The following is a 13,860-nucleotide window of genomic DNA, read 5'->3' as shown; positions in this document are numbered from 1 at the left end:
TCTCAACTTTAGATCCGTCCACCCAGCTTCACATAAGAGATCGGTTGCTGCCACATTATTAAAACGGAGTCAACGCATTTGCAGTTCTCCCGAAGACAAAGCAAATGACTTTGACATGGTGCGGCAAGAACTTTCACGCAATGACTGTCCAACATCTTTCGTCGCATGGGTCCAAAAACAGCTGTGTCGACCAGAACGTGAAACTGCTGTGTCTTCTCCCCCTGAAACGAGTCACTGTTCCCTACACCCCTGGAATCAGCGAGGCGTTGGCACGCATTCTGCGCACCCTCAATGTTGACATTGCCCACGTTCCGACGAAAAAACTGCTCCATGCTTTGGTCAACGTAAAGGACGCTCTTCCGCTAGTAAGTTACATTGCAGAGTGCAATTGGCCCAAACAAGCGGTATTTTAAACTCAGCACTGGCCATCAGATGAGTGATAACTGAGCACTGCGCATGCGCATACATTACGTGGTAACAACACCTGTACGTAGTTTCACGCGCACATAATAGTGTGCATGCTTCAGGGCAGTTCCATCAAATGCTGGCGTTTTAAAAAACACCACATCAGAAAGGGGGGACTGCTGATTAGTCGGAGCGCTCTAGCTGACAGCATGGAATTTACTACTTAAACGTAGGTTTGGCTGCTGAGTACCCGTAAGCATTTCTCACTATTCATGACGATGTCGAAGGTTTGGCGTATTGTTTTCGCGAAAACAACCAGGCTTCCTTTAACTGCTCTTGCCACTCCCCCTCTAAGAAAAAAAAATGAACTTCTTTGAACGTACAAGCCAGCATGCAGAACAAAGTTGTACGGGCGTCTTACTTCAGGATGTAGGAACGAAAGCTGAAGTCTTTAAAAGCATCCGATGTTCGACCAGTACTGTTCAGGTGGACGAAAACTTTGCCAATGACGGTTGCTGGTCCCAAGATAATGAAGAGCAGCTGCATACAGTCCGTCCACACGACAGCCCGCAGTCCGCCCTGTTTTGCCGCATCAATGAGAAAATGAGAGATCAGTGCATTAACGCCAAGCGAAGACTAGAGTATGGACTTTATTTCGCTTGCGGCCAGCAATGTTTACGAAAGGTTTGAAAACACGGAAGACATGTTTCAACCGCTTCACTCAACAAAGAAACAGAAATTCTTTGTGAATTCAGTGAGGCGGTTTGGTTCATGTTCATGAAATCCAAGCAATTTGTATTTCGGTACTACATGTTCATTAGGTTTCTGTCTAACTGCTCTGCAAGAATAACTCTAAATCACTGGCTTTTGTCAACATTGTTAAAAAGTGAACTGTTGTATTCAGGGATCTTATTTTTTTATTATCCCAGTAACATTACCACTTTAGTGTAATGCGGAAGAATACTAACGTTTCAGATTTACTTTACTGTAGAAATTAACTGAAGACGAATTTTTAATAGGGTACATGGTTCACGCGTATTATATTGCAGTGAGCCGAAGCAAACCCTCAACATAATCTTTTGTGCACTTTCCTATATGTCGCCCCGCCTCCTCCGCGGTAAAGGGAGCCCTCGCCATACTACAAGCCACATCTCGTCCACATGATGGCGCGAGCACAATGCATGTCGTCACCAAGTCACAGGCCGTTTTCCAGGCGTGTGAATACCGACTGTTCACTGCTCACGTGCAACACATACTGAAGAATCTCCCTTAATCCAGCTGACTCCCCATGGCACGCACTGTCCGCGTAAGCATTCATTCATTCATTCATTCATTCATTCATTCATTCATTCATTCATTCATTCATTCATTCATTCATTCATTCATTCATTCATTCATTCATTCATCTTTATTCGACATTTTTACATTGGTCTGGAGCACAGACAAAAAGCTGATGAAGACAGCTTGACGCGGTCTGTGCCACTTAACAATTCATGTTCGTACAGACACGTATAAATGATAGTTGGCAACGTCAGTTGAAAATTTATAATTCAGAAGATAAAGAGTCATGACTGAAAACTAAATAAACAAGTCTCTTATTAATATCTGTGGACCAACAATTCACAACATACTAGTAAAAAACATTCTGGATAATCATATACAAGGTAGATACAAGAATAATGGCTGAGTAAAACAAAGGACGACAGCAAGGAAGCACAGGTAGATACAAGATAACAGAGCCAACAACCTGAACGCTAGAAAAAACAATAGAAAGTGACACGTTGATGTAAGTTGTAAAAACTGTAGAAAAAGACGTAGTATTTCTTCTACGTTTTCTTTTGCTTACAAATTTTTTTCATAGATTGCGAATATTTAGTAGGGACGGTAATATCACGCGTAATGACTAAGTGCCGTAGTTGGAGCGAAGTGATGGAATGTGCCATATTTCATGGTGACGTGTTTCGTAAACATTATCATTTCTCATCAGGTTCGGTAATGTTGCAATGATATTATTTACTTGGTTTCTTGTTTTAAAGTATTGCTTGAGTAATGTTTCATTGCACAGAAAGCGAACTGGACTGATTTTAAGGTTATCAAAGAGGGGTTCTGTATGAGAATCATATGAGGAGTTGGAAATGATGCGCACTGCCTTTTTCTGCAGTAACAACAGCTTGTTTATGTTAGAGGCAGTGGTAGTCCCCAAATTATATGACAATAGCTAATGTGCGAAAGAATGAGTGAGTTATAAATAACTGATTTTATTCTGGTCGGTATACACGAACATAATTTGGTTATTACTCCAACTACTTTGGCAATTTTGTTAGCCACCATGTCAACATGTGAATTCCAAGACAAATGTTCCTCATGGCCAGGAAAACACTGCATCACGGCACCGCACAAAACAATGATCGATCGTCTCTGGTTGGCAGCACAGGCGACAGTTCAGAGGCAATAATAAAAGAGTCCCCTTGACGCAAGGCTAGGTCTTGACGGGTAGAGTCGAAGTGTGTAATTTAAAAAAGTATGTTTTTGCAGCTGATTGAGTATACATTCGCTGAACTCGCTTCAATACACTAGAATCGATGAAACCAAGGTAAGGCTGGTAATACACAAGCGCAGGGAATAGAGATTCTATTAGTACGTTTGACGTCTGTCTTCTTGGCGGGTTGAACAAATATTGCAGCGAGAAGCGAACCGTCAGGAAATCAATGGTATCAGCAACCTAATTCAGGAAACCCCACATATCTCCCTCACAGCCATGACGAATGGAAACAAAGAGACAATGCAGACAACTCAGTCGCCTTCTAACCACCGATAGCAGAAAGGGTTGGCTTGCAGCTTTGAAGAAAAAAAAACGGTGAATCAAGCTGTTGAACAACAGGTAAACAAAGCCAACTCCTCCAGACTCCACAGAAAGAAACTAATTGTCTCTACGCAGAGGCTCCCATTGAGTGCGCCAAACAAAGTTCGCGAATAGTCTGTGCAGCGCTTGTACATTCTTCTCCAGACAGTGCATCACTTGTAACGCATAGACAAGCTTTACAACCATGAAGATGCTGCAAACTTGTTCCTGAGCAAAAATCGAGAGCCCCATCCACGCCTGCTATTGGTGCCTCGCAGAGGGAATTTGCGACTCCCAATACGACCCAATATTCCAGACTTGATAAAGGGAACCACAAGTTACTCTAGAAAATCAGAGTCCCAGCTAATGCAGCCAAAGCGGTTAGCTTTCCTACCCGAGTAACGCAAGCAGAATATCTTAGAGTTTTCCAAATTCAGAGCCGCGCCAATGACGTCAAAGAACTGCGATGCTAAATGCAAACTTTCAAGCACACTCTTTTCATCAGAACAGAAAAGGCAGACGTCATAATTTAGTCTAAAATCTTAATTTCCGACTGATGAAGTCAGAATCATCGAATAACTTCGAATCTGATGATACTAAGGTGCAAGGGTTCGAGATATAAAGCAAATAACAGAGTTTACAATGGGTAGCCCTGCAGGGGAAACGAGATTTGTATAAACAGTTTGGTAAGTTCATGATTTATGATCAACCTTCTATGGGACTGTTTGTAGCGTAGTCTAATGCCCTTAAGCAATACTTCCCCAATGTTTCCCCATTCCGAGACTGCTAGCGAAAAATCATGACGTACATATCAAAGGCCTTTGCAAGATAATTATGAATTAGAGCAAACTTAAAGGCCTCCTTTGTTGCTGACTCCAATATAATAATAATAATTGGTTTTGGGGGGAAGGGCGCAGTATCTGTCTCATATATCGTTGGACACCTGAACCGCGCCGTAAGGGAAGGGTAAAGGAGGGAGTGAAAGAAGAAAGGAAGAGAGAGGTGCCGTAGTGGAGGACTCCGGAATAATTTCGACCACCTGGGGATCTTTAACGTGCACTGACATCGCACAGCACACGGGCGGCTTAGCGTTTTTCCCCCATAAAAACGCAGCCGCCGCGGTCGGGTTCGAACCCGGGAACTCCGGATCAGTAGTCGAGCGCCCTAACCACTGAGCCACCGCGGCGGGTTGCTGACTCCAACACCGAGCGTACACTATATATACGAGTTTGTATACTGCGGAGTTTGTATACATGCTGGGTGTAAGCCAGGTTAATCCAGCGCCACAGGCTGGAACGGGGAAAAAGAATCTGCGATTTTTTATAGTCTACATTATTTATTTATTTATTTATTTATTTATTTAGTTATTTATTCACATATCCTAAAGGCCTCAGGAAGACATTGCATAGGGAAGGGGGGGGGGGGAAGAAAACAAGGCATGAATGAAAGCAATAATAAACACAAATAATAAAAAACTAACAATGCGGCAGATGCTTCACATATCAAAAAAAGAGTTCAGTTAGCGAACAAATTCACCTTAGCTTTTAACTGACAGAAGGCTTTCCGGACGTTTGTTCCAGTGACGGATAGCTATGAAGAGCGGTGAATGATGAAGTAAGTTAGTGCGAGCAAATATGGCCTTGATTTCGAAGTTGTGGTCGATGCGTGGAAAAATTCGATGAACGGGCGTGATATGAGCGGCGGAGAACGATGACGGTGCGTGATAATACCAGTGGAAACATGGCAAAGGAGAAAACAGTCTTTTTGTTTCATAAGGGCATAAATATAGCGGTCTTTTTTATTCCCGTAACACTATATGTGCGTGCATAATTTGCTGTGACGAACCGGGCAGCTTTATTTTGAAGAGATTCTAATTTATTGACTAAACACGCCTGATGGGGATTCCAGATCAGTGAAGCATATTATATTTTAGGACGAACAAGTGTTTTGTATGCCAGAAGCCTTGTAGATGATTTAGAGTGATGTAGACTGCGCTTAAAGAAACCGAGTGACCGAAATGCCTTACTGGTGACTATGTCAATGTGATGTTGCCGTATGAGGCTGCTTGATATGTGGACACCTAAGTATTTATGAATGATGACCGTTTCAACTGTTGCAATTGCATTAGGGGTAGTGGTAAATCTCATAGATTTTGTATTAGCAACGTTTATTTCAATCTGCCAGCGTTCGCACCAATTAGCTAGTTCATTTACCTGTGATTGTAAGGTAACGATGTCCGGAGGTTCATGTATCTCCCTGTAAATGACACAATCGTCTGCAAATAATCTAACAGCGGAGGTAAGGTTATTACTGATGTCATTGAAATATATGAGAAAGAGATTAGGCCCAAGCACTGTACCCTGCGGGACATCAGATTTAACATGAGCCAGAAAGGAACTAACGCAATCTATGGAAACAGACTGATAACGACGGGTTAGGAAATGTTCAATCCACTGAATAACGTCACTGGTGATATTAAGGCCGGTAAGTTTCAATATTAAACGTTTATGTGGGAATTAATCGAAAGCTTCGGAAAAATCAATGAATATGGCATCAATTGGCTAAGAAGCGTGGACTGCTAAATGAAGATCAGTTATCGGCTGAAATAAACGTGTTTCACACGATCTACCACTGTGGAAACCACGCTGGTTGACCAGAAGGTAGTTTTGTAGCGATAAGTATTACTTCATAACTGCTGATGACAATGTATGTTCTAGGAGCTTGCAAGGTATGCTTGAGAGTGAAATGGGCGTGTAGTTAGAAATCAAAGAAGAATTATCGGTTTTAAAAATTGGAACCACTGTAGCTGAATTATACTCATCGGGTACCTGCGCTGTATCAATAGATTGCTGAAATAAGGCGGTTAAAATATCACATGTGACAGGTTTGTCATTTTCAATAATTTTGCACAAGTACCGTCAGGCCCTGGCGCAGAGTTAAGAGCGAGACAATCGATGGCCGATGCAATTGCTTCGGATGTGATAATAATATCATCTATAACAGAGCTCAGGCAGTCGCATGTTAAATCTTGTGGCAGTGGATTTTAATTCGTAAATACAGACCCAAAATGTGAATGGAATTCAGCTGCTGTCTCTGATAGTGAGAGCACTCTGTCGTCTTTATTCATTTGAATGGCGTTAGAGGAATACTTCAGATTGATCACCTTCCATTTTTTTTTTGCTATCAGTTACTAACAGGCCAGATATATCCTCGTTGTAAAATTTATGTTTTGCTGCTTGAATTTCAAGTTTACATTCTTGAGGCCAGTGTTGTAGGCGTTACCTGGAAAATGTAACTAAATACATTACTCGTTGCGCTAAAAAGAAAGGAACGCGTTACCGCCCTAAATTACCTAACAAAAATGTAACGCATTACCACTACCGTTACCGAGAAAAAGTACCGCACGTTACTTGGCCGTTACTCCATAGCCATAAATTTCAATTAGTGCGCCTTCGATGCAAGAACTCGGGACAACAGTTGTGTAAAGTTCATATTTCACATAAAACTTCTAGCCCAAACAACGAATTTACCCGAAATCCTGATGTAACGAAAATGCTTTGCACAAATGTGCAGGAGAAATGTTATAGTGGCCTAAAGTTGCCTGTAAAGTTTCTGATGGGGTTTGGCACATGGTGAAGTGATTTCCTGAATGTGATATTAAGCAGAAAATGACACTTCATCATAAATTGTAACTTCACAATGACAACATCGCTGAACTCGCAATCAATTTACAGTAATTGTGAAAAATTGGATGTTCCAAAATGCTCGGCATGCTTCCACTCTTTAGAGGGTTGTCTGCGTGAGTGCTTTGGGAAGGGGAGATATGTGGAAGCAAGTGTGTGAATGGGTCTTCATGCACATGTTTCGTGCTTTATGGGTATTCTGTCTTTTTTTTCGTTGGGCGCGTCGTCAAGGGCGGGTGTTTCGTGGCATGCAACAAGGGTCGTCGAGATCGCCTGTCCATTTTATTTATTAGCAACACCACTTTAGGTGCTCTCCACTTCTTTTGTTTGAAAAAGGGGCGGAGGGGGGACAATAGGGATAAAATGTAACTAGTAACGTGACACGTCACATTACCGAAAAATGTTAACGTAAGTACGTTACCCGTTACAGTTCCGAAATGGTAACGCGCACGTTACTAAGTTACCGGAAAAAGTAACACGTTACCGGTAACGCCGTTACTTGCGACGAGTTAGCGCCAACACTGCTTGGGATTGCATTTTAAAGCCGTGCCATTCATTATCAGAGTCAGTCAGCTTTGCTTTCGAGTAGAGGCGTTTTTTTTTTGTTAATGCAAAGTTTCCTCTCGGAAGTGAACTATGAGTTCAGAGTAGACGCAGCGATTGAAATTTTTGGAATGTGTTTGTGCTTCAGCTGAATAACCTTCGTTTTGATGATACACCAGCTTTTATTTGTGGTGTGGTAAGCAAATGACCACAGAAACTGCGATGAGAAAGATGACAATTCACTGAGCAGTGCATCCACGTTCGCTCTTTTGGTTTCACTGCTTTTGAAGAAAATTCACAGTGCAACCCACTGTGATCACAGAGGCAATCTAGGACACGAACAAGAATACCACTTGGCTCCGTTGTGAGCCCGAGATCTAGTAGGGAGTCGCCACGCATTGGAACAGTAACCATTTGGATCACATTAAACAATTCAAGTATATTTATCAACTCTTAGCCGGTTGGTCTGTGTGCCCGCCAGTCAACTCCAGGATAATTGAAATCACCAGCGAAAATAATAGAAAAATTTCGATATTTGTTTTGCACAAAAATCTGTGAATTATATAGATTCTCTGCAAAGTCACCATCCGAGTTTGGCACACGGTAACAGGCAGGCACAGCAAGCAACCGAAGCATATAGCTTCGATCTTATTCCCAAAATTTCTAATCATGAACACATGTCAATAATGGAAGCGCGAAGGTTCTTTTTGACTGCATTCAACACCGCCTTCTCATGACATTGACCTGTCTTTCCTAAATATACTAAAATTTCCTGAAAAACAAAGTGTATAATTTTCAACGTCAGGGGAGAGCCAAATTTCTGTGCCTAGTATTAGGTCAGCTGAACAGGATTCAGTGAATGCACAGAGCTGGTCTTGTTTGTGAAAGAGACTGCGAAAATTAGGTACAATGAAAGATAACTTGTTTTCTGAGCTTTTGCAGGTAAGTCACGAAGCAGGTGAAACCACCTCGGGTGAAGCCGCCGTGGATGATGGCACAGCGGGCGAAGGCTCAGCGGACGAAGGCACAGCAGGCTTTGCACGTTCCGGAAGGCAGATTACTTGATTAACCGGAACGTGGAAAGCGTATAATTGGTTCCCGACCACAGCTTAATGAAATATCAGTTCGAACTTTTCCTCATCTGGGAATTTACAGTGAAATGGGGCGGTACCGCTTTTCGGAATGAGTGTGGTATGATCCGCATAAAAAGTGGGAGGAAAACAGCCAATATCGCAAGCAACTCTGAAAACTTCCAACAAGACAGGTGCGAAGCATGGCGAAAACGTTTTGTAGAGTCGCTACACAAGCCATGCTTGCCAGGACATTTCTATCCCTGCAGAGCGGAAACAGCAAATTGACTTCGTCCAAGCAGACAGGGCCCTCGATTATATCTCGCTGTTGTTCAACTCGGGAAAACGCATCATAAAAGCTATTGACGTCTCGCCCAGGAGTCTGGCTACATCCACCTCCAAAGAGAGGCGCATAATAATCTTGAAAAGCAGAGGTGTCACTATAAGTGTTTCCATCACACTTAATCTCTGATGCGTCCTTTGGAAGACCAGCCTGCATTTCAACGCTTTATGCCCGTTGAGAGGTTTGTCTTTCGAGGAACCTACGTGTCCGAGATTTAATTAAAGCCCACTCATATTTTCCTGGGGTAAACTTCTGCAACTGTGCTTTAATATTGTTTTTTTCGTCGTCTTAAGTCCGCTGATAGATTTTTTAAAGCTCTTGCAGGTCATCTAAGGCACGTTCCAGCTCACGAATGCGATTCGTGCTGATGCTTCGACTGCCAGATCTTTATCCTCCTGCTTGAATAAATCCAATTTCTGAAAGACCGAAAGATCAGCACGAGCCCATGCATCTTTAGACAAGAAATGACAGCACGCTGATGAATTTCATCTTCTAGGAGACAATTATTAAAATTCCGGAACTCCCACCGAGGCTGGAGACTATGACAGCTGCACCTTCCTATCTGAGCAGACACCATGCAATGATCACTAAAGAAAATGGTCCGTACCCAGCAGCCATGCTCATTACATAAAAGCCTAAAAGAAATGTAGATGCTCTCTAGCGGAGCGTTTGAGGAAGTTTGGAAATGCGTAAAATGAACGCTACTGCTGTTTTGTCGCCCAATGTCAACAATGTTGTCTTGGCAGAGCAAATTTGTTAAAATAGCAGACCTAGGGTCGTTACGCACACGTAGCACTCATCGGTCCTCAGCATTGCAAACACAACTTAAGTATGATTTTGCGATCCGTGCGCAGAACGTTATCCAAAGACATAATGAAGACCCCTCTTTAATTGACAGGTGCGCAAACACAAATCACCCTCAATGTTCGCCTGAAATAGCAAGGTCGCAGTATATACGGTGCCTTTCATCATATATGCTATACTAGAAGTCGGAAATACCCAGTCTGTTGTTGAGGAAGAGCAAGCATCCAGGGAAACCTCTCCTGTATCATTAAATTCTCTCTCTCTTCTCCAGAGAGGCTTCTTGTGTTTGTGACAATATTATAGTCAAGCGAAAACGGATTGAAAGCAAATTCCATCTCCTTGTCACAAGAGATTATCGTTTAATAGATAGCAGCTACACTGACGGTCCATCTCTTTAAAAGATGCTTAAATTTACATCGGGCCCTCGATTTAGCATTCCCCTCACGTTGAGGGTAGCGACCTCAAATGCTGAAACTACCGCCATTTTTGCTATTTGCCTTACTGAACTCGAACCGCTGTGGAGAGGGGAATAGCTTGGGAGTTGCGGCTTTCATGGCAATGGTCCACCACTTTTTCGACACCACTCTCTGTCACCTAAGCGTCTGATTCCATCTTCCGTTCTCCACTGTCACACGGCTCCTCATCTGCGGGACCCTACAGCGGTGCGTTTTTGTCCATTGAGGCATTCAATGGCATCAAGGCCTTCACCCATGAAGGCAAGAAAACCACGTGATCCATGACCCCTGTTTCAGCAGACAGCTGAACTGAAATGGTGGAGCCAACGGCACAACACTGCACTCCGACGACGCAGCATCTACAGCCTCCTCGGGCGGAGCTTCCCTCTCGTGAGGCACTTGCGTCACAAAAGGCTCTTCAGCAAGCACAGGCCGCTGTGCATCAAGGTCGCTCAGGCCAGGGTCCAAAGGCATGGGATCAGGAGGCTTGAGTTTTGAAGCTTCTGCTCTATTTCTATGAAGTGGTACCAACATTGGGCGGTCGACACCTGGAACCTCACAGCTGACCTCACCAAAGCTATTCACAACATCCGAAATATGCATGACGTGATCAGTGGCTGCATCCTCATGTTTCGACCAATGTCCCTGTCGCAACCTACCGGCGAACGTCATGACGCAGTTTTCGACAGAGTGGCTAAAACGACGGTATTGTCTACATCGTGACGTACGGCACCGTATTCGTACATGGCCAACCCTGCTGCACCGAAAGCACAGAGGAGGTCTGCCGGAGAATAAACCAACGACTAGGTGCTAAACACAGACTACGTTTGCAGTTAGTAAAAGTTCGAACGCCATCCTCTAGCGTCATTGAGGACTCGCCGTTTTGATGTGTTCCATGTTCTGCCACCGCCACTTTTCAGGTTCTACTGAATGGAGAGAGCCGTACAGCTCCGGAGCTTCCACTGTCCGGCAATTCAACATGTGGCGTAGAACCCATAGAAGCTTTACCTTGATGTTCCGGGTTTCGGGATTCAACACTAAACATTTAATGCCGTTGACATGAATCCTCAACCATGTCGACTCACATCTGCTTTGAAAGGCTTGTTTCACATGTCAGCCAACAAGCCATCCATACTTTGGTCTACCGAATAATTGCTCTACACACACGACATCCATAAGTTCCATAACGTTAGGAAGGGCATCCCGGAAGTCAGGACCTAGGTGCGGATGGCCCGTAAGGGTCTGCATGCAAAACCACGCTGCTGAAGACTACGCTACCGGTTGGGAGACGAGGCAGCACAATCCTACTGGCATCCATGTCAGATCCAGACTTGACAAGACCTCGACCAACGGCCGATGCGCTGTTTCCAGCTAAGAGCGTAGCAAAACGGGGCTGTTCAGAATGCCCTTCAGGCTATCGTCGCAGCCGAACACGTCTAGTGTTTTTGTTGTTGTTGCCTCAAAAACGATATCTTGCTAAACTGCACCCCACTCTCACGCTGTGCATTGCAGAGCGCCATCTTCATCAAATTTCATCTCCTCCGTACCGCGGCACTGCCCGCTCATCGTCCTCTAAGTAGCACAAATCCCTGCCTTCGCACTGATTCGAGTGTAGTAAACAGTTCGTTAGTTCGTTCGCAAGCAGTAGTTTGTTCGCACGAATAACTGACTCCCCAATAGATATTCCTTATTCTCATGGTTGTATTTAACTAGATATAACTGTAATTGTATCTTCCTGCTGTAAATGTGGTGAAAGTGGAGATATTATCTGCGTGAGAGCTCCTTCATTAGAGTGTGAATCTCCGTGACAGCAGAGCATACATTGACCAATTCTAACTTGTGCTCATTCTACAGATTCATGAAATGAAAAAAATATTAACATAAAAGTACACGTCAAGGATGAGTGCAGTAGGTTTCCCGGTCTCGTGTACCTGCACTGGTATAGCGATTCTTGGAGTAAGGGCCGTTTGCTCTTGGAATGAGCACTCAGGTACGCTTCTTGAAAAACAACTGAGAGTGGACATTATAGCTGCAGCACTTAAACCTGCACAGTTGGTTCTGTTCTCTGCAGCTCTTTTCTTGTAGCGCCCAACAACGTTCAAAGGCCAAGTATGTCCTGTGTAAAATTAGGAGCATTCTAAAACTTTCTGCTGGCTTTGTAACGAAAAGTCTACGCTCCCAGCAGAATGCGGAACATATTACGCTCTTTGGCAGGCCGAAAAAGGAGTATTTGCCACAATTTTACTTGTTTAAGGGCATTGTGCTGTAGAGCAGATATTTATTTTGTCATGCCATTTATAAGCGACAATGCGCTACATTATTTAGAGTGCAGAAAGTCCATTTAGCTGATACGGACATATCAAAATTATTAGCTCTAGAAAAAGGCCTTCGTCAATATAGCTTTGCAACCTACACATATCGAGTGCGTCTATTTCGTATTGTGCCTCCTTACGGCCCTCAACGTCCCTGGATATGGAGCTAAATGTGGGTGGAGGGAGTTGGTATTTATGAACTGCTTTTCAGCTCGTATCCATGTGCGCGAACGGCGGTTTCAAACTATCAAGCACACTGTGTGTTCAATAGAGGCGTCAATCGCATGCGCTTTCCTAAATAAATAGAACAGATCTAAAGGAAATGGTTGGTTTTTAATGTTACTCACCAACGCCGTGTAAATAGTTCCACTGAGTCCAATTATGATGTTGCACCAGAGAAGAGGAAAACCGAATACTGAAATAAATAGAATGTTAAAACTTACCTCTTATGAGGCACTTAGGAAAAAAATATGCTGAAAAAATAGTTGTTCGATATTTTAAAAATGTTCATGAGAAGTTAACACGTCATTCAGCATTGTCCACGTTCAACTTTGAATATCAAAGAGAATTGTCAAACACATTTAATTTCTCTTAATCCGGACTGTGGTGCTTCGTGCTTATTTGCGCAGAAGAAAGTATCCGTAGTTAAAAAAATACCTTTTGTAAAGTATGGCAACGTCTTCTGCGAGTTATTCTTAATTTTGGAAGAAAACTGAAGCGTATGAAGCAGAACAACGAACCAAAGACAAGACCAATAAACGCAAATGAACACGACACTTATAACTATTTATTACTCCCGCACACACTCGGAAGAAACATAGCACAAAAACTTGAAAGAGGAAAAAATTTGTGCCTGAGCCGATATTTTTATACACGCAGTGTGAAAACATCAATCGCAGATTAATGTTGTAGTTAGCAAACGCATATATGAGAATCAATCCTATGCTGACTCAGACAGAGCCCCTTTTCAGGATATGAAAAACTCTGAGCAGATCTAGAAGCTCTGGTTGCTCCCTTTGCCAAGTGACTCAGCGATACAGTAATGTGGCGTTCAACTACAGTTACTGCTGTGCTCAGTTATAAGGTCGCGCCAACATTACTGTTCGCATTTTACGCTTGCTTCGTATCCGATTGTTTATGCAACAGGCTTTTTTAAGAATATTGCTTTTGCTGCATGAGAGACCAATTTCCTCGGCTACTCCTGATTCGCACGTCACAAAAGGACGTTAGTGTTTCTTTAGCATTGATTTATTGAGTTCTTATAATTATAGACACTGGAGCATAGCTGAGCAAGCCTCAAAAGAGCACGATTTGTTTCATGCACTGCGAATCTTTGGCCACGGAGGTAATCAGTTCAGGTCGCAAACTTGTCATTTCTTCACACTTTCTGAACGTGGCAGCAT

At 43.2% G+C, this 13,860-nt stretch overlaps 1 protein-coding gene across 1 annotated transcript in view; it reads right to left on the bottom strand.

The window, feature by feature from the left end:
* LOC144123865 (sodium-coupled monocarboxylate transporter 2-like) overlaps positions 1-13,860 on the bottom strand; it is a 90,117-nt gene that overhangs the window by 57,870 nt on the left and 18,387 nt on the right. Inside the window, exons 6-7 of the mRNA XM_077656592.1 lie at positions 12,805-12,872; positions 827-984 (exon numbers count right to left, since the gene is read on the bottom strand). Coding sequence (XP_077512718.1) covers positions 827-984; positions 12,805-12,872 — 226 coding nt within the window. The remainder of the gene's footprint in view (positions 1-826; positions 985-12,804; positions 12,873-13,860) is intronic.

The sequence above is a fragment of the Amblyomma americanum genome, chromosome 3 (genome assembly GCF_052857255.1).
Source record: "Amblyomma americanum isolate KBUSLIRL-KWMA chromosome 3, ASM5285725v1, whole genome shotgun sequence".
Lineage (NCBI taxonomy): Eukaryota > Metazoa > Arthropoda > Arachnida > Ixodida > Ixodidae > Amblyomma > Amblyomma americanum.
This window is presented reverse-complemented; position numbering and strand designations above follow the sequence as displayed.